This window comes from Dipodomys spectabilis, unplaced genomic scaffold (assembly GCF_019054845.1).
Source record: "Dipodomys spectabilis isolate Male_0828 unplaced genomic scaffold, ASM1905484v1 ptg000136l, whole genome shotgun sequence".
NCBI classification, from domain to species: Eukaryota; Metazoa; Chordata; class Mammalia; order Rodentia; family Heteromyidae; genus Dipodomys; species Dipodomys spectabilis.
Window position 1 is genome coordinate 11,661,230 of NW_024870813.1, and position 25,044 is coordinate 11,686,273.

At 39.8% G+C, this 25,044-nt stretch overlaps 1 protein-coding gene across 8 annotated transcripts in view; it reads left to right on the forward strand.

Moving 5' to 3' along the window:
• Positions 1–25,044, forward strand: part of Usp54 (ubiquitin specific peptidase 54) — a 126,023-nt gene that overhangs the window by 81,385 nt on the left and 19,594 nt on the right. For 5 of the 8 annotated variants that reach the window (XM_042690268.1, XM_042690269.1, XM_042690266.1 and 2 more), the window contains exons 5-16: positions 1,783–1,896; positions 2,035–2,117; positions 3,045–3,150; positions 3,256–3,402; positions 7,898–8,047; positions 11,714–11,882; positions 13,180–13,350; positions 18,402–18,533; positions 18,700–19,080; positions 19,248–19,479; positions 21,657–21,784; positions 24,325–24,492. In XM_042690268.1, the coding sequence (XP_042546202.1) occupies positions 1,783–1,896; positions 2,035–2,117; positions 3,045–3,150; positions 3,256–3,402; positions 7,898–8,047; positions 11,714–11,882; positions 13,180–13,350; positions 18,402–18,533; positions 18,700–19,080; positions 19,248–19,479; positions 21,657–21,784; positions 24,325–24,492 (1,981 nt within the window). The remainder of the gene's footprint in view (positions 1–1,782; positions 1,897–2,034; positions 2,118–3,044; positions 3,151–3,255; positions 3,403–7,897; positions 8,048–11,713; positions 11,883–13,179; positions 13,351–18,401; positions 18,534–18,699; positions 19,081–19,247; positions 19,480–21,656; positions 21,785–24,324; positions 24,493–25,044) is intronic. The other 3 variants (XM_042690272.1, XM_042690274.1, XM_042690273.1) reach the window with 1 other exon arrangement.

The window sequence follows — 25,044 nt, forward strand, 5'->3', positions numbered from 1 at the left end:
ACAGAAACAACAACAAAACCAACAGTGACAACAACAGCAAAACCTGAGAGTGATATACAGCCCATCACAAGATAGAAATATTGGACTAAAATCAGAGTTGCTTATGAGAATTTGGACCACTGATTCATTGCTGGTGCTAAGGTAAAATGAAATAGCCACATTGGAACACAATTTGGTAATTACTTAAAAAAAAACTAAACATTTTCATAGAATGGGAACTTCTTTGCACAACCACATAAAGGTAGTAAAAAAAAAAACAAAAAAAAACCCATAAAGCCAGATTTGATGGTACATGCCTATAATCCTAGTGCTTGGAACAAGAGGTAGGAGGATCATGAGTTCTAGACCTGGACTATAAGACCCTATCCCAAAAACAAACAAAAACTTAGCAATAACAAAGTGTAGTGTAGTGTAGTAGTACCATGTGGTGTAGTAGTTGCATTTTTAGACATGTATCCCAAAGAAATGAAAACTTATGTTCATACAGAAACCTGTACATGAATGTGTTTAGAAGTTTTATACATGTTAGTAAACTAGAAGCACTTAAATATTCTTCATTGAGTAGATAGTTAGGCAAAATGTGGTACTTCTATACTGTTGACAGAACGCAGCAGTAAACTTACTTGTGAATGAATGCATGATGGATATATCAACTTTAGATCTCAAGGGAACAATCTTGAGTGAAAAATGCAACACCAAAGGTCATATACTAGCCAGTTGCTAATGGCTTACTCTGTAAACTGAGCTGCTAGGGAGGCTTAGACATGGAAGATCAAAATTGGAAGGCAGCAGGAACAGTAAGTCTGTGAGACTGTATCTCCAATTAGCTAGTAAAATGCCAGATTGGCGATGTGGCTCAAGTGGTAAATGCCAGATTGGCGATGTGGCTCAAGTGGTAGAGTGCCAGTTGTTAGCGAGAAAGCCAAGTTAGAGTGCAAAGCCCTGTGTTCAAGCCCTATGTACTGTATAATCCCATGTATAGAATGCTCTTCTTTTTTTTTTTTAAATCAGTCCTGAGGCTTGAACTCAGGGTCTGGGTACTCTCCCTAAGTTTCTTTTGCTCAAGGCTAGCATGCACTCTACCACTTGATCCACAGTGCACTTCCAGCTTTTTCTTTTTATGTGGTACGAGGAATCGAACCCAGGAATTCATGGATGCTAAGCAAGCACTCTACTACTCAGCCATACTCCCAGCCTTAGAATGTTCTTGAAGTAGCAAAACTGATAAGAGAGAAGGTTAGTGGTTGCTGTGTTTAAGAAATGTGATTGGTCTGATAGAGCTCTGTGGTGAAGGAACTCTACTGCATCTTGATTGTTACATGACTACACACATGATAAAATTGCAGAGCCACACCCCCACATACCAGTTCAAATAAAATTGGTAGATTATCCTAATGTCCATTTTCTGGTTTTGATATTGTTTATTTATTTTTAATTTTTGTTTTTGTCGGTTGTGGGACTTGAACTCTGGGCCTGGGCACTGTCCCTTAGCTCTTCAGCTCAAGGCTAGCACTCTACCACTTGAGCCACAGCACCACTTCCAGCTTTTTTGTTTATGTAGTGCTGACGAATCAAATCCAGGGCCCTCATGCATGCGAGGCAAGCACTCTACCTACTGAGTCACGTTCCCATCCCCTTTATTTTTATTTTTTATTTTTTTACAAAAGTTAAGAGTTATTCTGTTCCAGAAGGACTGCTATTTCTTTGAGTGAAGTGCTTATCAGTTTGTCCATTTTTCTGTTAAGTGTTATTGGTGCACTGCTTTTGTTTTTTTCCTGTCAGGAAAACCTCCTGATGAGAATTCATTTCCACATTGCTGATGAAACCAAAGAGGACATATGTACTGCCCAACACTGCATTTCTCACCAGAAATTTGCAATGACATTATTTGAACAGGTGAACATTATCTTTATCCCTATCTCTTCTTAGACTTGTTCTTTAGGAGCACTTTATCTTGAGATGTGGGATATAAAGTGGCTTCCAAAATAGTTCATAACTGTGGTTGCTTATTGTTTCTTTTTCTTCTTGGCCCAGTGTGTATGTACAAGCTGTGGTGCCACTTCTGATCCACTGCCTTTCATCCAGATGGTGCATTACATCTCTACTACTTCTCTTTGGTGAGTCTCACTTGTACCATTAGGTATTCCTCCAGTTGATTGGATTTTACCATATAGTACATCCTTTTTGCCATGTTTGTGCTTTTTACAGGATCTTAGAACAATAATTTAAAAATAACCATTGTTTTCCTTTTTTTCCTATCTTATCCCTCCCCTTTTCTTAGGCTTAGTTCTGGCCAGCAAAGTGGGAGGAGAAATGGGGATTCTATGAGCTTTGGATTTTGGGACAGGTAGAGGCACTCATTGTGTTTGTGGCTGGTCAGGACAAGAGGTGGTATAGTGGTCCAAGGAAGAAAATCAAATGTGAGAAGTTTGCATGAATTAATTTTCCTTTTTGGAAGTACTGGGTATGAACTCAGGGCTTCATGCGTACTGGGAAGACATTCTATACTTGGCCTATTCCAGCCTGGTTTTTGTGCTGGTACTGAGGCTTGAACTTAGGGCCTCTTGCTCTCACTTGACTTTGAGCTCTACCACTTGAGCCACATCTACAGTTTTAATTGGGAGTTAAAGAGTTTTTCAAATTTGTCTGTCCAGGCTTTAAACTGTGATCCTTAGATCTCAGCTTTCTAAGTAGATAAGGTTATAGGGATGAGCCACTGGCACCTGACTACCTCCAGCCATTTTTGCTATGGTTATTTTTCAGATAGGGTCTCTATTTTTGTTCTGGATGGCTGAGAATCACATTCAGCCTTAGTCTTCCTCATATATAGGTTGGCAGGTGCCCACCCACTTAACCAACTATTGGTAGAGATGGGATCTCTTGAACTTTTTACCCCTGCTAGCTTTGAATTTCAGTCCTCCTAAGTAGGAGGGATTATAGATATTAAGCAGGTGATTACTGGCACCTGGCATAAATAATTTCTTTGGTTTAGCTATAATTCAGTACAACTCCCACCATCATCCCCCTCTTTCCCTATTTTGAAGCAATCAGGCTATTTGTATGCTGGAAAGACGAGAAAAACCTTCACCAAGCATGTTTGGTGAGCTACTTCAGAATGCCAGCACCATGGGGGACCTGCGGAACTGTCCGGTGAGTTAATTAACTAGAGGTAAGGGAGAAGAGAACCTTGGCTTAGGAAAACTGAGGCAGAAGCATTGGGAAACATACTGAACTAGCATTATGTATGTATTTCAGAGTAACTGTGGAGAGAGGATCCGGATTCGTCGTGTGTTGATGAATGCTCCACAGATTATCACAATTGGGCTGGTCTGGGACTCAGACCATTCAGACTTGGCAGAGGATGTCATCCACAGTTTGGGCACCTGCCTCAAGTTGGGTGATGTGCGTATTAGTTATCTTTGTCTCTGACTTCTGAGTTCTTGTGTCTTAGAATTCTTTAAGTATTAAATAAAGAGGTATGTCCTGGACAACAAATATGGCATTTTGGACATATATGCCTTTATGTTCATGTTTGTGTATGCACATGTTCACATCTATCTTTTGTGAAGGTAGCTGAGACTTTTTGAATGGAAAGATTTAGAAATGGAATGAAAGAGAGGTTAAGGGGCTGGGAAGGTGGCTCAGTGGTAGAGCACTTGCCTTGCATGCCTGAGGCCCTGGACTCGATTCCTCAGTACCACATAAGCAAAAAGAAAAAAGCTGGAAGTGGTGCTGTGGCTCAAGTGGTAGAGCGCTAGCCTTGAGCTGAAGAGCTGAGGGACAGCGCCCAGGCCCAGAGTTCAGGCTCCATGACTGGACCCAAAAAAAAACAAAAAAAAAAGAAAAGAAAGAGAGGTTAAGAAGATTACTAATGGTAAAAATTAATTTATAGAGTTATTGCATCTTCTAGTCATTGTGAGTTTATATCAGGATAGTGTAGGAAAGTATATTTAACTATGTGACGTAGTAAGTTTCAAGGACTAGGCAGTCCTGACTAGAGCTGCAATGAAAACTGAAGGAGGTAAAAGTTGATGATGAGAGCCATGTTGACAAAATAATGAAGCAATTTGGGAGCATTTAGTGGTTTCAGAGGTTTCCCTGCATTTATTTAGAGGAGTAGGGGGATGTATGTCAAACTGGATCTCCACCTTTCAGCTCTACTACTTAGTTGTAGGTATAGTCAGCATCTTCCTTTAGTTCATGAAGAGCCTGAAAGGCTGGATTTCTATTAATTTCTCTCTGGGATAGTTGTATGACTAAAGAGATTTTGTTACTGTTTTAAAGCCATTATGACATTATTCAGAATAAGTAAAGTATTTGGGGTCTTGTTTTAGGTCCTTTTCCCAAGAAATTGTATTGATATAGCCTATGTACAACAAGATCTCTTTATTTTTCCCTAAAATTTTATAGTTCACATATTCTGTAATGTTCCAGCTTAATTTTAATTTTTTCTCAATCAAATAAATTCCTCAAGGCTGGAATACTTTTCTTCAAATGTTTTTGTATATCTTTTAGCACACAGAGCAGTGCTCAGCAGTTGAAATGTTGACAGCTAGCATAGCTGTACTATTTCTCCTAAGGGCTTTCTTACCCTTTATTTCAGTGTCAGTTGGGTATTTATACTGGTGAGGGGAACTAGATTATAACTAGATTTTGAAACTGTAAGTTTTTTCTTTGTTTTTTGGCTGGTTCTGGGGTTTGAACTCAGGGCCTGGGTACTGTCCCTGAGCTTTTGTGCTCAAGGCTAGCACTCTACCACTTGAGCCACAACTCTTTTTCCAGCTTCTTTGGTGCTTAAGTCTCACAGACTTTCCTATCTAGGCTGACTTTGAACCTTGATCCTTACATCTCAACCTCCTGAGTAGCTAGGATTATAGGTTTGAGCTACCAGCAGCCTGTAAAACTATATATATATATTTTTTTCTTTGTCACTTGAGGAGCTTGAACTCAAGACCTGGACACTGTCCCTGAACTCTCTTGCTCAAGGCTAGCACTCTACCACTTTAACCTACAGTTCCATTTCTGTTTTTTGAGAGGTTAATTGGAGATAAGCTTCTCATGGGACTTTTCTGCCCAGACTGGCAGTAGCTAGGATTACAGGCATGAGCCACCAGTGTCAGGTAACTATAATCTTAAAACAGAATTTCCTAGCTCCTCTTATACTGGGCCTGAGAAAGAAAAGTTTGAAAAATATAAAGAGTATTACTGGTCACTGTCTTGCTTTTTATACTTTTGCCTCTTTTTTGAAAATTTTAATTTTAATTTTAAATTTAAAACAAAATCCAGTTTGAACCACAAAATGCAATTTGAACTCCTATTGGTATTATACCATTTTAAATATATTTTAAATTTATTATTCTATGCAGTAATAAAACAAAAGCAGGGTGCCGGTGGCTCATGCCTGTAATCTAGCTACTCAGGAGGCTGAGATCTGAGAATCGTGTTTCAAAGCCAGCCTGGGCAGGAAAGTCTGAGACCCTTATCTCCAATAAACCACTATAGAACTGGAAGTGTTGCTGTGGCTTAAAGTGGTAGAGCGCTCACCTTAAGCCGAAGATCTGAGGGACAGCATTCAGGCCCAGATTTCAAGCCTCATGACCAACAACAACAACAAAAAAATTAAATTAAATTAAAAAATTAAAAGCATAGCACATGGAAAAGTTTCATTCCAGTGGTTTAATATATTTTCTTAGGAAAATATTCCCTCTCTCCCTTATGTCTTTCTTTTGTAACAACATTTAACAATTTTTTAAATTGTTATTATAAGGGTGATGTACAGAGGAGTTATAGTTACTTAAATCAGGTAAAAAGTACATTTCTTTTTTTGGACAATGTCACCTCTTCCCTCTCTCACAGTTTTTCTCTCTCATCCTAACCCACAAGTTGTATAGTTTATTTTCAACATAGTTTGTGAGAATATTTTGTTAGTCAGATTAGGCATCAGAAATGAACCTAAAATCTGGGTGTTGGATGCACGTCTTGTAATCCTAGCACTCAGAAGGCTGAGGCCAAAAAGGAGGATTTTGAGTTTAAGAATGTCCTACTTTTTTTGGGTGGGGAGAGGAGCAGGATCGGTTGAGGGGCTTGAATTCAGGGCCTGGGCACTGTCCTGGAGCTTTTTACTCAAGGCTAATGCCCTACCACTTTGAGCCACAGTGTCACTTCTGGTTTTCTGGTGGTTAATTGGAGATAAGAGTCTCACAGAGGGGCTGGGGGTTTAGCCCAGCAGAAGGGCGCCCGCCCGGTGCGGGTAAGGCCCTGGGTTCGGTCCTCAGCCCTGGGAAAAAAAAAAAAAAGAGTCTCACAGACTTTCCTGCTGGGCTGGCTTTGAACTGCGATCCTCAGACCTCAGTCTCCTGAGAAGCTAGGATTACAGGAGTGAGTAACCAGTGCCAGGTGACTGACCTACTTTAATTAAGGAATGTTCCCTAAAAGAAGGAACAGCCTATACTAAGCAAAAGGAAAGAAATGTAAACATCACTTGATGTGGAAAAAATAATTTGTATTGTCAAAGCTCATAGAATTCACAAACAATATAGACCATGATAATGACAATGTGCCTTGTGAATGTTAAAATGTGTTTGTGACTTTAACTAAGTATCACGATTCCACAATACTGTGATATATGTGAAATTTGTGTAATCACCTAATCTCAATTTTTTAAAAAAAAATGAGAGAAAGGATGAGTTAGGAGCAATGGGTGACAATGTTGTCAGACATCTTGTATTCATATACTGTATACATATACTAGCGCTCTACCACTGAGCCACCTTCCCAGACCTAGAATGGGAATTTTTTTGTTCAACTACTTAAAGATAAAAAAGAAAAAAGAATGTTCCCTAAAAAAAGAAATTTGGGGGCTGAGAAGGTGGCTCAGTGGTAGAGTGCTTGCCTTACATGCCTGAGGCCCTGGGTTCAAGTCCTCAGCATCACATAAGCAGAAAAAGCCAGAAGTGGCACTATGGCTCAAGTGGTAGAGTGCTAGCCTTAAGCTGAAGAGCTGAGGGACAGTGCCCAGGCCCGGAGTTCAGGCCCTCACAACCGACCAAAGAAAAAAGAAAATGAGATTCATGAAGTCACATTCCACATTTATTTCAAACTGAACTTTTTACTTTTTCCCCTACTGAATAAATGTTTTATGGAAGCTGGATATGGTGATGCTATTTGTAGCCCAGCTACTATGAAAGTAGGGATAGAAAGATCTCAAGTTGGAGTTCTGCTTGGGCAAAGTTAATAAGACTATCTCAGAAACAAAAAGTTAAAAAACAAAAGGGCTAGCCAGGTGCTGGTAGCTCATGCCTGTAATCCTAGTGCCTCAGGAGGTTGAGATCTGAGAGTTGTGGCTCAAAGCCAGCCCAGGCAGGAAAGTCTGTGAGACTCTTTTTTTTTTTTTTTGCCACTCCTGGGGCTTGAATTCGGGGCCTGGGCAATGTCCCTGAGCTTCTTTTGCACTCTACCACTTGAGCCACAGCACCACTTCTGGCTTTTTCTGCTGATATGGTACTGAGGAATTGAAGCCAAGGCTTCATTCATGCAGGCAAGCACTCTACCACTAGGCCACATTCCCACCCCTTCCGTGAGACTTTTATCGCCAATAAATTACCAAAAAAGCTGAAGTGAGGCTATGGCTCATATGATAGAACGCTAATCTTGAGTAAAAGAAGCTCAGGAACAGTGCCCAGGCCCTGAGTTCAAGTCCCAGGACAGGCAAAAACTAAATAAAACAAAAAATTCTCAAAAGGGTTGAAGGCATGACTCAAGTGGCAGAGTACTTGTCTAGCATGAGTTAGGCCCAGGGCTCTATCACCAGTAGTTAAGGAGAAAAAAGTTGATAGAGTTTGCTAGAGAGGATGTGAGATGTTGAATGTGTGATAGTTCTTTCCATTTTTTTCTACAGCTGTTTTTCAGAGTGACAGATGACCGGGCCAAGCAGTCTGAACTGTACTTAGTAGGAATGATTTGCTACTATGGCAAACACTATTCTACATTCTTTTTTCAAACAAAGATCCGCAAATGGATGTATTTTGATGATGCTCATGTCAAGGAGGTAGGAATGCGTCTTCAAGGTCTTCTTGAAGTGTTTGGTGATTGCAATGAAAGTCAGATGATTTTTATTTGTCTTTAGTATTGTTTTCATAATTTTGAATAGTTATTCCATGCCATGTGTAAGGCATACTTTATGTCTTATCTTTCCTAATAGATGTGTACTTCTTTGAGAATAAATGATATCCTCCATTATTTTGTTTCCTCACAGACATTCAACATTGTCTATTTATAATTGACTCAAATCCACCAAGTAACTCATTTAAAGTTTAGAATTTGAAATATTAGAATTATTAATAGATGATAATTTGACTCAAGACTGAGATAAAATTATCCTCCAATCTTATTTCCTTGAAGTGTTCTCTCAAAATTTTTTTTTTTTTGGCCAGTCTGGGGCTTGAACTCAAGGCCTGTGCACTGTCCCTGAGCTTCTTTTTGCTCAGCACCATTTCTGGCTTTTTCTGTTTATGGAGTACTGAGGATGGGGATACCCAGGGCTTCATGCATGTTTGGCAAACACTCCACCACTAAGCCACATTCCCAGCCCTCTCTCAAAGGTTTACATATTTTTAGCTTAGTGTAGAGGAAATAGGACCACACTGATACTTAAAGCAGGAAATTTAGTTATGTCTAATCCATAGACTCAGTGGATCAAGAGGTTTAGTTCATCTATATGAGTTAGAAAGCCCCTTTTGATAAAAGTAGAAGTACAAGGTGCAAACTCTTCCAGTCTATAGAATTTAAACAGTAGAATTCTCAAGTTGTATAGCAACAGCCTTAAGCTAAGAGATAGCACCCCTCATGGCACCAAAAGCAAACAAAGTAGTTTTTGTCAAATTCTCTCATTTCCCCCCTACTCACCCTTTTGTTTTTCTTTATTATTATAATTTGGGGCAACTTACATAAACTATTTGATCATTAATTTTTTTCTTTTTTTTGGGGGGGGGAGCCTTGAACTCTGGGCCTGGGTGCTGTCCCTGTGCTCTTCAGCTCGAGGTGAGCACTCTACTGCTTGAGCCACAGCACCACTTCTGGTTTTCTAGTGGCTTATTGCCTGGGCTGGCTTTGAACCTCAATTCTCAGATTTCAGCCTCCCGAGTAGTTAGGATTACAAGGGTGAGCCACTGGACCTGGCTCATTAGTAGTTGTTGTTGTTGTTTTTAAGAAATACAAAGTATTAAATAAGAATTTTATGTGTAAATTATATGTGCTTCAATTAAAACACTGATACAGTAACTCAGTTATAAATTTACTGCTATCTGTTATGAACAAAGCAACATGCTAGTTGTCCAGTTGGCAGAACACAACTCACATCTAAGCATGTGCCTGTTTTAAGCTTAAGATGAGATGAGTCTGGGGATTTGGTTGTATTGTTTCCATGGCTGTTCTGTTAGTCTTTTTTGCTGTGATAGCACAGCTGACTCTATCACAGGGATAAGGGATAGAGGTCCAGCTGTCTATTCTAAGCAGTTTGACATTTTGTGTCCTGTCAAGTGTGAACTCTCAGGCTGAATGTCATAATTTATTCTGAGGTAGTCTGAGATAGTTCCTCACTGCTTTTCAGCTGCATGAAAGAGATTTTATTTGTTGGGAGAAAATTATGGAAATGCAAATTTTAAATGAGGTTTTTAAAATCTGATATCTATTCAAAAAATTGGTTACTAGTGATCTGAACCCTTCTCACATAGAAGAGCTTTTATGCTTTTTTATTTATTTTTTTATTCACCTTTGAGAGTTTTTATTCTTTTCAATTTTTGTTTTGGGGGGGGGGGGACAGTTCTGAGGCTTGAACTCTGGGCCTAGGCGCTGTCCCTGAGCTTTAGTGCTCAAGGCTAGCATTCTACCACTTGAGCTATAGCTCCACTTCTGGCTTTTTGTGGTTAATTAGAAATAAGAGTCTCTTGAAAATGATGCTGTGGCTTGACGTGGTAGAGTATTAGCCTTGAGCTTAAGAGCTCAGGGACAGAGCCCAACCCAGAGTTCAAGCTCCACAACCAAAAAATAAAAGAAAGAAAGAAAGAAATACGAGTCTCACAGTTTTCTGCCTGGGCTGGCATTGAACTACAATCCTTAGATTTGCAGCCTCCTAAGTAGCTAAGCTTATAGTTTTAAGCCATCAGTGCCCAGTTGAGTGCTTTTATTTATTTTTTTTGTCGGTCATGGGGCTTGAACTCGGGGCTTGAGCGCCATCCCTCAGCTCTTCAGTGCAAGGCGAGCACTCTAGTGCTTGAGCTACAGCACCACTTCCAGTTTTCTAGTGGTTTATTGGAGATAAGAGTCTCACGGACTTTCCTGCCCAGGCTGGCTTTGAACCTCAATCCTCAGATCTCAGCCTTCTGAGTAGCTAGGGTTATAGGCGTGAGCCACCGATGCCCAGCTGACACAAGCAATCTTATTCATCCTTTCTTTTACAGGGCTTTAGTGGTTTTGTAAAGGATTTGGCAGAAAAAGGTTTAACAACAACAAAAATTCATAAAGATTTGAGATACCTTTATTTATTTGTATGTTTGTTTGTTTGTTTGGTTGATTGTGGGGCTTGAGCTCTGGGCCTCAGCTCTTCAGATCAGGGCAAGAGCTCTACCACTTGAGCCACAGCACCACTTCCAGTTTTCTGTGGTTAATTGGAGATAAGTCTCATGGACTTTACTGCCCAGGCTGGCTTTGAACTGTAATACTTAGATCTCAGTCTCCTGAGTAGTTAGGATTACAAACATGAGCCACAGGCGCCCGGCTCTTACATCATCATCATCATCATCATCATCATCATCGTTATTACTGCCATTTCTTTTCCGAATAAAACAGGCATAGTGTCACACATTTGTAATCTCAGCTACTTGGAAGACAGAGGCAGGAGGAAAGTGTTCAAAGTCAGCAAGTCCCTCTGTTGTTTCTGTCATCTCTTTCTGTTGTAACTATCCTTTCTGTCTCTATCTGTGTCTGTGTCTCTGTCTCGTTCTCTCTACTGGTACTAGAGCTTGATCTCAGATGCTTATGCTCCTACTGTTTTTCTTGCTCATAGTTCATGCTACCATTTGAACTATGCCACCAGTCTGACATTTTGCTGGTTAATTGGAGATGGAGTCTCACAGGCTTTTCTGCCAGGGCTGGCTTTGAACTATATCCTCCAAGTCTTAGCCTGAGTAGCTAGGATTACAACCACAAGCAATCAGCACCCAACTGCAAGACTGTATCCTGAAAACCAGCCAAACAAAAAGAGTTAGAGTAATCCTCAAGTGGTGGAGAACTTGGCTAGCATGTGAGAGACCATGGGTTCAATCCTCATGAGAGAAAGAGAGTGTGAGAGAGACAGAGACAGAGACACATGGTCAGAGACAGATAATGAGAGAGAGAAAGAGAGAAGATTATTATTTTATTTTTATTTTTTTGGTATATTTCCTGGGGCTTGAAACTCAAGGCCTGGATGCTATCTCTTGAGTGGTTTTTGCTCAAGGCTAGCTCTCTATCACTTGAACCACAGCTACACCTCTGGCTTTTTGGTAGTTAATTGGGCTTTTCTATTCGTTGATTTTGAATCGTGATCATCAGATTTCAGCCTCCTGAGTAGCTAGGATTATAGGAGTGAGCTACTGGCGTCTGGCTGAAGATACATTTTGAATTACAGATATGCAGTATAATTAATGATTGTGTTCTTCTGGTTGTTCTGGTTCAGATTGGGCCCAAATGGAAGGATGTGGTAACCAAATGCATCAAGGGGCACTATCAGCCCTTACTGTTGCTTTATGCAGATCCCCAGGGCACCCCAGTGTCTACCCAGGACCTGCCATCCCAATCCCAGTTCCAGTCATACAGTAGGACATGCTATGACAGTGAAGATTCAGGTGAGTAGCCTAGCCCTTTACTGCTCCTTGCTCCCTACTCCTCTTTATCAGTGAGGTGGGATTCATGTACCCTACCTTTCATTAAACCTAAGATTCGTTAAGCATAAGAATTACCAATTAGTGCCAAAGCCAAACTTGTGTCAGGCTTTGTTTCCTTTAGCCTCAAGGGTATGTTACATAAATTAGTTGGCTCCAACTCAAATTAAGGAAGAAATTGCACTTATTTATACTGAAATACTAAGTTTGTAAGAACTAGTATTTAGCCCTCTAAAAATCTAAAGAAGACTGATTCTTATTAGGAGTTTAACAGTGGCTTATGTAAATTGTCAAGATAAAATAAATTGAGTCACTAACTACAAAGCCAATCCTTTTTTTGGAGGTTGAGACAGTTTTGTTTTAAAATTCCAAACGCAGTAGTGATTTTCCTTATCATATAAGTCACTTGTTTACTTCTAAGTCAATTATTTGGGTCAAAATAATATTTCCTATAAAAATAGTTTCCATTATGATGACTGAACTCTCTCAAGCTAGTCCACAGAGGTTCATAATGAATAAATTTTGGCTTAATTTCTGAAAAGAATGAAGAAGAAATGTACTTTTACTCTACTGAATCTAGAGCAGACCTTTAGTCCATTTTTGAAAGAGAAGACACTTGTCTTTAGTCTTCCTCCCTCCCTTTTGCACCTCCCTCTTTCTTGGCCCTTGCCACTTTCTTCCTACTTTTATACCCCACCCAGACCTGCTCTACTTCTCCCTTCAAATACCCATTTGTTTTGTTGTGTTTATCTCAGCTAAGTGTTCAGAAGAAAGCCTTCCATTGAATTAACTACACATTAAATAAAAGCCCCATAATTTCTCAGAGATATTAAAATGCATATAAAAATGTCAGTTTTTTAAAAAAGTGACATTCATGAGAGTGTAAGAGACAGATTATGGGATGGGTGAAGAACTGGTATGCATAACAAGTTGGCCTGGGGCTTTCCCTCTAAATAGATTTTGCTTCTCACAACTTTTTCATTTCTTCCACATACCCCCACGACCTCAATAGATTTTCTAAAAATCTCCACAGTTTTTCACAGTGGCAGGATTTCTGTAAGATAAGGGCAGAGGTAGTTGGAATTGTGTGTTTGGATTACCTGAAGTTGGATATTGGGAAGAATGGCTCTGTGGCGTCTTCTTCTCAGGCTTTCTTCTAGGCAGTTCTTACTTATAGATCTTTGTGCATCTATCTCTTTTCTTCTTTTTCACTGTTCTTTTATTTCCTCACTTTTGCATATGTGTTTCCTCCTTCCTTTAGGGAGGGAGCCCTCCATCTCAAGTGACACTCGAACAGATTCTTCAACCGAGAGTTATCTCTACAAACACTCCCACCATGAGTCTGTGGTCAGTCACTTCTCTTCTGATTCTCAGGGGACAGTCATCTGTAATGTGGAGAATGATTCCATGTCCCAGAGCAGTCGAGACACAGGTAGGGACTTATACAGAGGACCATGCTTGCCTAATTTAATTCCTATATAGAAAGTCTCCCAAGGAAAGGAAATTGGGGCAAGTCTGAAATGTTTGTCATGCATGATAGAAAGGCACAGAATGTAGGTAATTGAGTGGGAGACAAGGACAAAATGCAGTTCCATTGGACACTCTGTCAACAATCATACGTTATGAAAGACCACTGTAATGATTATCAGTATAATTATTTTAAAGTCTGCTTTCTCTTTTCTTCCTTTTGATCCTCATCCTTTTCACAGTGTCCTTATTAAGCCTTTTTGACCTTTTCTTATATTTTATATCTCATCATATTTTTTTTTTTTCCTGGACGTGGGGCTTGAACTGTGGGCCTGGGTGCTGTCCCTCAGCTCTTCAGCTCAAGGCTAGCGCTCTACCACTTGAGCCACAGTGCCACTTCCAGCTTTTTCTGCTTATGTGGTGCTGAGGAATCGAACCCAGGGCCTCTGGCATGCAAGGCAAGCGCACTACCACTGAGCCACCTTCCCAGCCCATCTCATCATATTTTTATAACAGATTTTCGTCCTGAGAGAAGGGCTTTGAGAATGTGTGTGTGTGTGTGTGTGTGTGTGTGTGTGTGTGTGTGTGTGTGTGTGTGTGTGTGTGTGTGTGTGTGTGTGTGTGTACACATACTCATCTTTCTAGGCCTCTGAAGGATAGAGAAGTAAAATAAGGAAAAATGGTTTTATTTTTGTGAACTTCAACAGGAGACTTCTTAAATTGTTTTGCTAAAATGTAGCAGAGTATCCTGTGTGAGTGGAAGAAATCAGTACATAGCATAAAGGAAGAACAGTGACTGCTGAGATGCAGAGTAACATTATGGGTACTAGAACATTGAAAGCATGGAATATTGGAATAATGCTTATATTCTGAAGGTCTTTGTAAATTAGTGAGTCCATAGCTTCCAATTGCTGGATTATATTCTGTGCCTTTTGTTTTTTAAATTGAGAATTTCAAACATTTCTTTTTTTTTGGGGGGGGGGGGGTCTAGTCGTGGGGCCTGAACTCGGGGCCTGGGTGCTGCCTTTCAGCTCTTCAGCTCAACGCTAGCGCTCTACCACTTGAGCCACAGCACCACTTCTGGCTTTTTTCTTTTTGCTTATGTGGTTCTAAGGAATTGAACCCAGGACCTCATGCATGCAAGGCAAGCATTCTACCACTGAGCTAGCTACCTTCCCAGCCCTGAGAATTTCAAACATTTCTAAGTATACAGAGTAATGTATTGTAACTATCACCTAGGTTCAATAATTATAGTTCACAGCCAGTCTAGATGTACTTTTACATACTTCACCATTCCTGAATTATTTTGAAGTAAGCCCAAGACAAATATTTTAATATGAAATGCTAAAACATAAGAAGTCAGTTTTTTGAAATCACTTAAAAACAGTGCTAGAGATATAACTCAGTAGAAGAGTACTTGCAGAAGCTTGTACAAGTATCTATTCAATTCTTAGCACTGAAAAAAATAAAGTAATAATACCTTTAAGTCACTAAACAACAAGTGTTCAGGTATTAACGTATTATATTTTTAATAGTTTGTGTTTCACTTAAAATCCAAATGAAATCTACATATTGTGATGGGTTGGTAAGTTCTTTAAGGTTATTTAAGTGGTAATTTTTGAAACAAGGCCTTGTTATTTATTTTATTCTGGCCTTGAACTTTTGATTCTTTTACTCCAGCCTTTCACGTGCTAGGGTTACAGGTATATATCAACATGCCTGGGATTTTTTTTTCCCCTTCCAAGGATCTTTCTATGTTGCCCTGAGCTCAGGTGACCCTTCCATCTAAGCCTCGAGTTCTAGGACTACAGGCTTGTGCTACCATGCTCAGTTAGGTACTTTTGATGACCAGATTTTTTTCCCTTTATAATTTATTTTTGAAGGACTAGTTTTTCCTCTAGAATTTCCTTTTATTTTTTGGTCAGTCCTGGCTTGAACTCAGGGCCTGGGCACTGTCTCTGAGCTGCTTTTGCTCAAGGTTAGTACCCTACCACTTAAGCCACAGCACCACTTCCAGCCTTTTCTGTTTGTGTGCTACTGAGGAATCAAACCCAGGGCTTCCTGCATGCTGGGAAAGCACTCTACCACCAAGCCACATTCCCAGCCCATAGATTTTCCAAATTCTGAAAATGCTAGTTGCATTCATGAATGTGCCAATAACATCTTCCTTTGTTCTCTATCTCTTATAAAATGGTTACTGAACCTAGACATTTGTTCTGATTCATTAATATTTGATTAGTTTTGCTCACTACTACATGGATGGTGTTAAAATGAAGGGTGTTTGTTTGTTTGTTTTTTGTGGGTGGTGGGCCTGAACTCCAGGCCTGGGTGCTGTCCCTGAGCTCTTCAGCTCAAGCCTGGCACTCTACCACTTGAGCCACAGTGCCACTTCCAGCTTTTTCTGCTTAGGTGGTGTCGAGGAATCAAACCCAGGGCCTTATGCATGCAATGCAAGCACTGTACCACTGGGCCACCTTCCTAGCCTTGTTTTTGTTTTTAACTTCTTTAAAACTTAATTTAAATAGTTGTACAAAAATTTAAATATAGAATAAGAAAGTTGCAAGATATAGTTATTGTTTATTCTCCAACAAGATTCTTCTAATGTTAGTATATTATGTAATCATAAAGATGGGAGTTTTAAAAATATTTATGATGATGATTATTATTGATGGTGTTCTTAAGACCACATTTCTAAAACTAAGAACCAGGGGGAAGCCACACTAATGATCAACTAGGTGTATTTTCTAGGAGACTCAGATTTATATTAAGGCTATGTGTGTGGCATGCTCATTGATTTAACATTGGTAACATTTAGTTGCACCAAGTGATTTCTTCTATTCATAAATCTTATGGGCCCAAACATAGCAAAGGAACAGATAAAAACAATAAAAGATTGCATGGAAACAACTGGTTGAAAATAAGTATCCCTGTCACTACATTGCTGATACCTGAATGCATATGTACAAGGATTTTCCTATGTTAACATATAAAATTAATTTGTGTTAGCTCTCAGTATATTTGAGAACCTAGAGGCTTTCCCTTAAACCTGTCTTCAAACTTAATTAATCTCTGGCTTCCAGTACCTTGGTGGACTATTCTTTAGAATCTGACCTTTTCTGTGTGATAAATCATACTCCTGCATTTTCATACCATGTGCTCAAAGCAGGGAAAACTACATTAAATAGCTTAGCTCTAGGCTTTCCAGTTTTTACTGTTGAGAAGTAGAATCTCTGGGTGAAGCATAGAATGGGGTTAAGAATGAGAATCAATGTTAAAATATCTTTTTTTTTTTTTTTGTCGGTCATGGGGCCTGAACTCTGGGCCTGGGTACTGTCCCTCAGCTCTTCATCTCAAGGCTAGTGCTCTACCACTTGAGCCACAGTGCCACTTGCAACTTTTCCTGCTTATGTGGTGCTGAGGAATTGAACCCAGGGCCTCATGCCTGTGAGGCAAGCACTCTACCACTGAGCTACTTTCCCAGCCTATGAAATGTCCTTTTAAGTAATCCACAATTAAGGAAGATTTAGAACTGGATTTTTTTTTTCCAGTTATGGGGCTTGAACTCTGGGCCTGGGCACTGTCCCTCAGCTCTTCAGCTCAAGGCAAGCATTCTACCACTTGAGCCATAGCACCGCTTCCAGTTTTCTGGGAGATAAGTTTTATGGCTTTTCCTGCCTGGGCTAGCTTTGAACTGCGACCCTCAGATCTCATCCTCCTAAGGAGCTAGGATTACAGGTGTAAGCCACCGGCACCCAGCTTAAAACTGGATCTTACAGCCATATATTAGTAATGAGAGCTGTTGTGGGCAAAAGCTGGGTATACAGGATAATAACAAATGTACTAAAAAAAACCCCAACAGTTTATTTGGTATATGTTGCCAAATAAGTAAAAGGAAAACTCTGTCTTCAATTTAGGAGTGCAAAATATGTAGGCATATGATGTTTTTATATGATTCTTATTTTATTTTTTGTTTTTGTTGGTTGTGGGGCCTGAACTCTGGTCTGGGCCCTGTCTCTCAGCTCTTCAGCTCAAGGACAGTGCTCTACCACTTGAGCCACAGCGCCACTTCCAGCTTTTTCTGCTTTTGTGGTGCTGAGGAATTGAACCCAGGGCCTCATGCATGTGAGGCAAGCACTCTACCACTGAGCCACCTTCCCAGCCCCTATATGATTTTTAAAACTTTTACTTTTTAAAACTTACCAGGAGCTGGCAGTGTAGCTCAGTGGTACAGTGCCTCCAGGACCCTGGGTTCTGTCTTCAATATTACAAAAACAAAAAATTACTATTGTGTCCTTAGTTCTTCTGCATTACTGGGAAAGATTGTGAGACTAATAATTGCCCAGAGGACATTTGAATTTGGAAGCTCACATTAAATACTTTATCTACTGAGAGATTCTTTTTTGGTGGGAGGTAGGGGTTGGTCATGGGGCTTGAACTCGGCCTGGGCGCTGTCCTTCAGCTATTCAGTTCAAGGCTAGCACTCTACCACTTGAACCACAGTGCCACTTCTGGTTTTCTGGTGGTTTATTGGAGATAAGAATCTCATGGACTTTGCTGCCTGGGCTGGCTTTGAACCGTGATTTTCAGGTCTCAGCCTCCTGATTACAGGTGCACCTGGCCTGAGAGATTCTTTTTTTTTTTTTTTTTTTGTCGGTCGTGGGGCTTGAACTCTGGGCCTGGGCGCTGTCCCTCAGCTCTTCAGCTCAAGGCGAGCGCTCTACCACTTGAGCTACAGCGCCACTTCCGGTTTTCTGGTGGTTTATTAGAGATAGGAGTCTCACGGTCTCTCCTCCCCGGGCTGGCTTTGAACCGCGATCCTCAGATCTCAGCCTCCTGAGTAGCTAGGATTACAGGCGTGAGCCACCAGCGCCCGGCTGAGAGATTCTTAAATACAGATTCTGATGTATGAATGCAGTAAATTTGTGGCTGTACTATAAATCCCAAAGGAAGACTAGGTTTTGAAGAGGATGCAGCTAAGTCTCAGATACCAGCTTATCTATTTCCTTGTTCTTCCAGGACACTTAACTGATAGTGAATGTAACCAGAAACACATATCCAAGAAAGGGTCCCTGATAGAGCGCAAGAGGAGCTCTGGCCGTGTTAGGAGGAAGGGCGATGAGCCCCAGGCCTCAGGGTACCATAGTGAAGGTAATTTCTCTGCATTGCTCCTCTTTACCAAACTTGTACCATACTCCAAATTGTTATTATCTCCCTTTAGCTCAAAAGGCTTTTTTCTTTGCTTTCTAGATGTTGGGATATGGGTATTTGTGATCACTTTTAACATCTATATTTGTTTTATTCTTTGTGTTTTCAGGAGAAACACTAAAAGAGAAGCAGGTTCCTAGGAATGCCTCCAAACCACCCAGCAGCACCAACAGGCTAAGGGATTTTAAGGAGACAGTCAGCAATATGATCCATAACAGACCATCCCTGTCTTCTCAGACCAATGTAGGATCTCTCTGTGGGGGAAAGGGAGGAGACCAGGCTGACAAAAAAACTTCTAGAAACCTGCCTTTACATTCTCGTGACTGGGAAGTGGAGAGTACCAGCAGTGAATCCAAATCAAGTTCTTCCAGCAAGTATCGCCCAACGTGGAGACCAAAACGAGAGTCTCTGAATATTGACAGTATTTTCAGTAAGGACAAAAGGAAGCATTGTGGTTATACACAGCTTAGTCCCTTTTCTGAAGATTCAGGTGAGGAGATAATCAGGGAAAACAGTTATTTGTATGTGTTCTGGTAGACCTGGAAAGGAGTATTTTCACTCTGATATCAAAGTAAATAAATGTCTGGATGGTAGAGTGATTAGTTAGATCTTTATTTAGGCAAATGTTAAATCTATCTTGTCCTCTTATCTGGATAGCTAAAGAATTTACACCAGATGAACTAAGGAAGCCACCTGCTTACAACATTAAAGCTGGTGGATCAAGCTCCCAGCACAAACCCTGGGGTCAACCATGGCCAGGCTCTCACCTTTTAGATCAACATCCACGCTTAATCCAGAGAATGGAATCTGGCTATGAAAGCAGTGAGAGGAACAGCAGCAGCCCTGTCAGCCTGGATGTAGCACTACCAGAGAGTTCAAACATCTGCAGGTATTGTTTTATCTTTGAATAAAGGCATTGTCCCATGCAGCAAAGTGAGTTATTTCTTTGGAGCTCTCAACCATGGCTTAGACAGTAGAAAGATGGGCTTCAGCCCCATCTGTTCATACACGTTCCCAGCTTTTGTAGCAGCAGCACTTTCTGCTGAAAGGAAGATTCAAGGCACTTGAGAAAGGAAAAAGTTAAGTAGAAAGTAATTGTTTAGTGCTCAGCAGTACATACAGAGAAGATAAACCATAGCTCTTTGATGAAGGGTTATGTGCAAACTAGTGAAATGTTTCACATTTTTCAGGTATGTAGGATGAACAAATCTAGAGATCTAATATATAACATGAGGAATATTGGGATTAAAATTATACTATTATGAAATTGATGTTAAATGAAATTTTAGCTGCTTTTGCTACAAAATGTACAAGAGTAGCTGAGATGATAGATATGTTAATTTTGCTTTACTTATAGTATTTTTTATTATCTATATTTTTACTGTCTATCATACTTATAGTATTTTTTTACTATCTATATTTTTACTATACATACCTGGTCTAATTTATTTTGTTTGATGTTACTGGGATTTGAATTTAACCTTGCACTTGCTTGACAGGCATTCTACCACTTAAGCCAAGCCCCAGTCTTTTTTCGCTTGTTATTTTTATATAAACTCTTGCCTTTTTACTGGGGCTGGCTTTGGCCTTGATCCTCCTTTCTAAAACTTTGTGTAGGTAGAGTCATACCACCACATGAGGCTTAGTAAAAATGTATTTTAAAAAATTATACTAGCCGGGGCTGGGAAGGTGGCTCAGTGGTAGAGCGCTTGCCTTGCATGCCAGAGGCCCTGGCTTCGATTCCTCAGCACCACATAAGCAAAAAGAAAAAAGCCAGAAGTGGCGCTGTGGCTCAAGTGGTAGAGCGCCAGCCTTGAGCTGAAGAGCTGAGGGACAGCGCCCAGGCCCAGAGTTAAGGCCCCACTACTGGACCCAAAAAATAAAAAATAAAAATTATACTAGCCGGACGCCAGTGGCTTACACCTGTAATCCTAGCTACTCAGGAGGCTGAGATCTGAGGATCATGGTTCAAAGCAAGCCCAAGCAGGAAAAGTTTGTGAGACACTTATCTCCTATAAACCACTCAGAAAATAAGAAGTGGTGCTGTGGCTCAAGTGGTAGAGTGCTTGCCTTGAGCTGAAGAGCTGAGGGATAGCACCGAAGCCCAGAGCTCAAGCCCCATGATGACCACCACCACCACCACCACCACCACCACCAAATATATATATATATATATATATATATATAATAGTTTTCAAGGAAAGAATGAGTTAGTGAATCAAATTTGTAATCTTAAAATCAGAGAAGAAACCCAAATGTTACTTATTCTTGCCTTCTATTTGGAGGTAGTTTTTGTTTTGCTTTGAATCATTGAAGAGTTATATTGTATGAACCAAAGATATTCATAATTCCATAAGAAAATGATGACAGTTTAATAGAGCTCATTATTCCTTTCCAAAGATGTATTTGCTTCAGATCTCCATATATTGTTTTTAATTGGTTTGTCACAGAGGTAATTTTCCATTATATTGCCTTGAAAGGAATAATTATATCTTCTGAAAGGATAATATATCCTCTTTCCTCCCTGATGTTCTTCCCTGGATATAGGACCCTGTTTAGTTTTACTCATGAGAAGATGCAACAAATATTTTGCAAGATGGACAGGGGAAATAGCTCAGTAGGTTCCTTACTTTCCTACCATGTATAAGGCTTTAAGTTTGATCCCTAGCACCAGAAAAAAAAATAAGAAGAACAAGGAAAAGAATACAATGAAAATAATATAGTCATTATTCATTTAATAAATTTTAATGTTTACTACATACCATAAACTATGTTGTATTTATAAGATGTGAATGAGGTAGCATAAGATAGGGAAATCAGTGACTATTTCAGTTTTCCAATAGTTTAGCAGAGGCACTTAAAAAAAAATTAGAGTGGGTCTTGCTAGTTGCACAGGTTGGCCTCAAACAATCCTCCTGCCTTAGCCTCCTGAGTAGCTAGGACTGTAGTTGAACATCAGGACACCCAGATCCTAGAAGCTTTAATTGTATTAGTTTGATGCTTTCTGGAGGATATGCTGGGAACCACCTTTCCAATGCTTTTATGAGACTGTTTTCTCTTTTGAAGGGATGCTAAGAAATCAGCTGGGTTTGTCCCTTCTTGGCGTCATATCCCAAAGTCTCACAGCAGCAGCATCCTGGAGGTAGATTCCACAGCATCCATGAGTGGCTGGACAAAGACACAACCCCTTTCAGGTAAGAAGAAGGACACTGGATTTGAGAGACTGGATTGCATCACCAGTTCTAATTGAGGAATAGCTTTAACCTGAGTACATTTATAATTAGAGGCCAGTTGCAGTTTGGGTATTCTATCAACATATAAATGTAGAGGCATTTCAGCTGCTCCATTTTTGGATTTCCTGATTTTTTGTTTTCTATCACAGCTTGCCTATGTGTTTTTATCTTGGATAGAACCCCGTGGGAACAAGAAGGAGCAGATATATGATGAATGTTGTTTTTTTAAAAACAGCTCCATTCCTAAGACGAAGTTTTAGGGCTTTCCTTGGTATAGAGGCAGCCTGTAGAGAAATAAAGTTCTTATTGATTAATGCTATAAATTGAGATGTAAAAGGGGGATGGACATGCAGGCTGTGGACAAAACTGGGAAATAAGTAATTCAAATTTAACCTTTACCCCTGCTTTTATTCTAATGTAATTTCCAATTGTCTTGATAGTTAATTAAAATTCTTAGAAGTGGTTAGAAGGGTGTATCAAAAGGTCTGAACACCTTTTAGGTATGCTGCCATCTGCTGGAGAAGAGCAGTGCCTGCTTTAAGCAGGCTCCCTCCCTCTCTTCTTCCCTCCCTCTTTTGTGGGTCGTAAGGCCTGAGCTTTTCTGTTCAAGACTAGTACTCTACTACTTTGAGCCACAGCTCTGCTTCCATTTTTTTCTGGTGGTTAATTGGAGATAAGAGTCTCACAGACTTTCCTGAAGGCTTTGAACTACAATCCTCAGATCTCAGCCTCCTGAGTATTACAAGCATAAGCTACCAACACCTAGATGGTAGGTAACTTTCTGGGTTAGAGTAAGTTAAAGTTAGAGACTAGTGTAAGAAATTCATTTTTTCCCAGTGAAATTATACATTTGGCTTATTTGTCACAATTTATGTCATGTTCAGTAATACTACTTAAAAATTACAACTTGTGCTCATATATATGTCTATTATACCTTATCTTCTATTTAGAGTGCTAGTATTATTCTAATATTATACTGCAACTTGTGATTTCCCTATTAGTCCTCAATTCTGGACCATCTAGACAGAATCCACCAATAGGATTCTACAATTGGTACAAGATACTTAAAAAAGAGTTATAACAAAATACTCCATACACCATATTGCTTCACCATTCTCTTATATAATAACCCTTATATACCTTACAATTTGATATAATCATTTTATTAAAACACAGAACAAAAATTTTTATACAATGACTGATTAGTATTTTTTAAAAGTACAAAAATAAGTCAAGCTCAGCATAACTTGCCCTTTACCTCCTATAATTTAAGGAATCAATGTTACCATTATGGTATGTATTTTTCTACCTCTTTTTCTATGCTTTTACAAATATACAGGTACATTTAAGTATATACATAATGGCCAGTACTATTTTTACAATATAAAATGAAATCATACTATGTATACTATTATCCCATAAAATTTTCACTTAATTTCTCATGAAGAGCACACTAATTCTTTTTTTTTTTTTTTGTCAATTGTGGGGCTTGAACTCTGAGCTTGGGCGCTGTCCCTGCACTCTTCAGCTCAAGGCGAGTACTCTACCTCTTGAACCACAGCACCACTTCCAGTTTTCTAGTGGTTTATTGGAGATCAGAGTCTCACAGACTTTTCTGCCTGGGCTTGCTTTGAACCATGATCCTCAAATCTCAGCCTCCTGAGTAGCTAGGATTACAGGCATGAGCCACCGGTGCCAGGCACAGCACACGAATTCTATTAGACCCATCTATGAACATTTCAAAGTGAATTTTTACTACTATGGGTAGATGTTTTACTAACTTACTAAGAAGATGATAGAAATTAAGGGTGAGAAAATGGCCTGCCTGAAGCTACCAGTGAGCCAGTGGCAATACCTGGTAGAGACTGATGGGTGAATGAATTTGCCCTACTTGACTTGACATCAGTTCTACCCTTTGCCTTCTGTGTTATCTTTTTGTCTTTCAATTTTCTCATTTCCTAAAATGTGAGTAATATCTACCTTATCAGTTACAAGAATTAAACCATGCTGGTTGATGGTGGCTCACGCCTATTATCCTAGCTACTCAGGAGGCTGAGGTCTGAGGATCACAGTTCAAAGCCAGCACAGGCAGGAATGTCTTTGAGACTCTTATCTCCAATAAACCACTGGAAAACTGGAAGTGGAGCTGTGGCTCAAGTGGTAGAGCACTAGCTTTGAGCTGAAGAGCTGAGGGACCAGGACCCATGACTCCCCCTCCCCACCCCCCCAAAAAAAACCCAACTGTTTCTGATACATGCTTAGCAAGTGTTAAGTATTATGTTGTTACTGTTGTTATGAAGCATCCAAAAATATTTTTTATTGTTGTTGTTATTCATGGCCCAGATTCCACCTTGAATCTGATTTGGAAAACACTATTCAAAACATGAACTTCAAGTTAAATTCGAGAGTTTTTAAGGAAAAATGCATAGTGACCTTAAATTCTGCAGATGCTTCATCTGAATTATAGAAATGTAAATTTATCTTCTTTCTTGTTTTCCCAGGTGGAGAGATACCTTCTAAAACTGAACTAGATGAATTACAGGAAGAGGTGGCGAGGAGGGCTCAAGAACAGGAACTTCGAAGAAAACGGGAAAAGGAGCTAGAAGCTGCTAAAGGGTTTAATCCTCATCCCAGCCGTTTTATGGACTTGGATGAACTGCAAAATCAGGGTAATTGTGAGAATTAGGTTGAGGGTAATAGGACAGAGAGAACAGGTAGGAGAAAAGATTCAATCTTGCAAATTTCATGTCTTCTCTTAACACAAAATTATATTTTATTCTAATTCAACCATTTATTGAAAGCTAAAGTAGATGACAAGCCTACTGATTGTGAGTAGGCACTGATTTGGGGTACTTTTATTCAGTCTTAAATTGAAGATAGTGTATTATTCATGAAAAATGTTTTCCATAAACATCTGTAGAAACAGCTGATAAGGGCAGCAAGTGAGCCCCACTTGCAGTGAAGGGAATTCACCATGTCAGGGAAGAGGATTTGATAAACAGAGGCTGAGGACATTAAAGCCTCAGCTTTATTTATTTATTATTTTTTGTTTGTTATAGGGCTTGAACTTAGGGCCTAGGCACTGTCTCTGAGCTTCTTTGCTCAAGGCTAGCACTGTACCACTTTGAGCCACAGCACCACTTCCTGTTTTTGAGTAGTTAATGGGAGATGAGTGTCTTAAGGGACTTTTTTGACCAGGCTGGTGGCTTTGAATCAAGAGC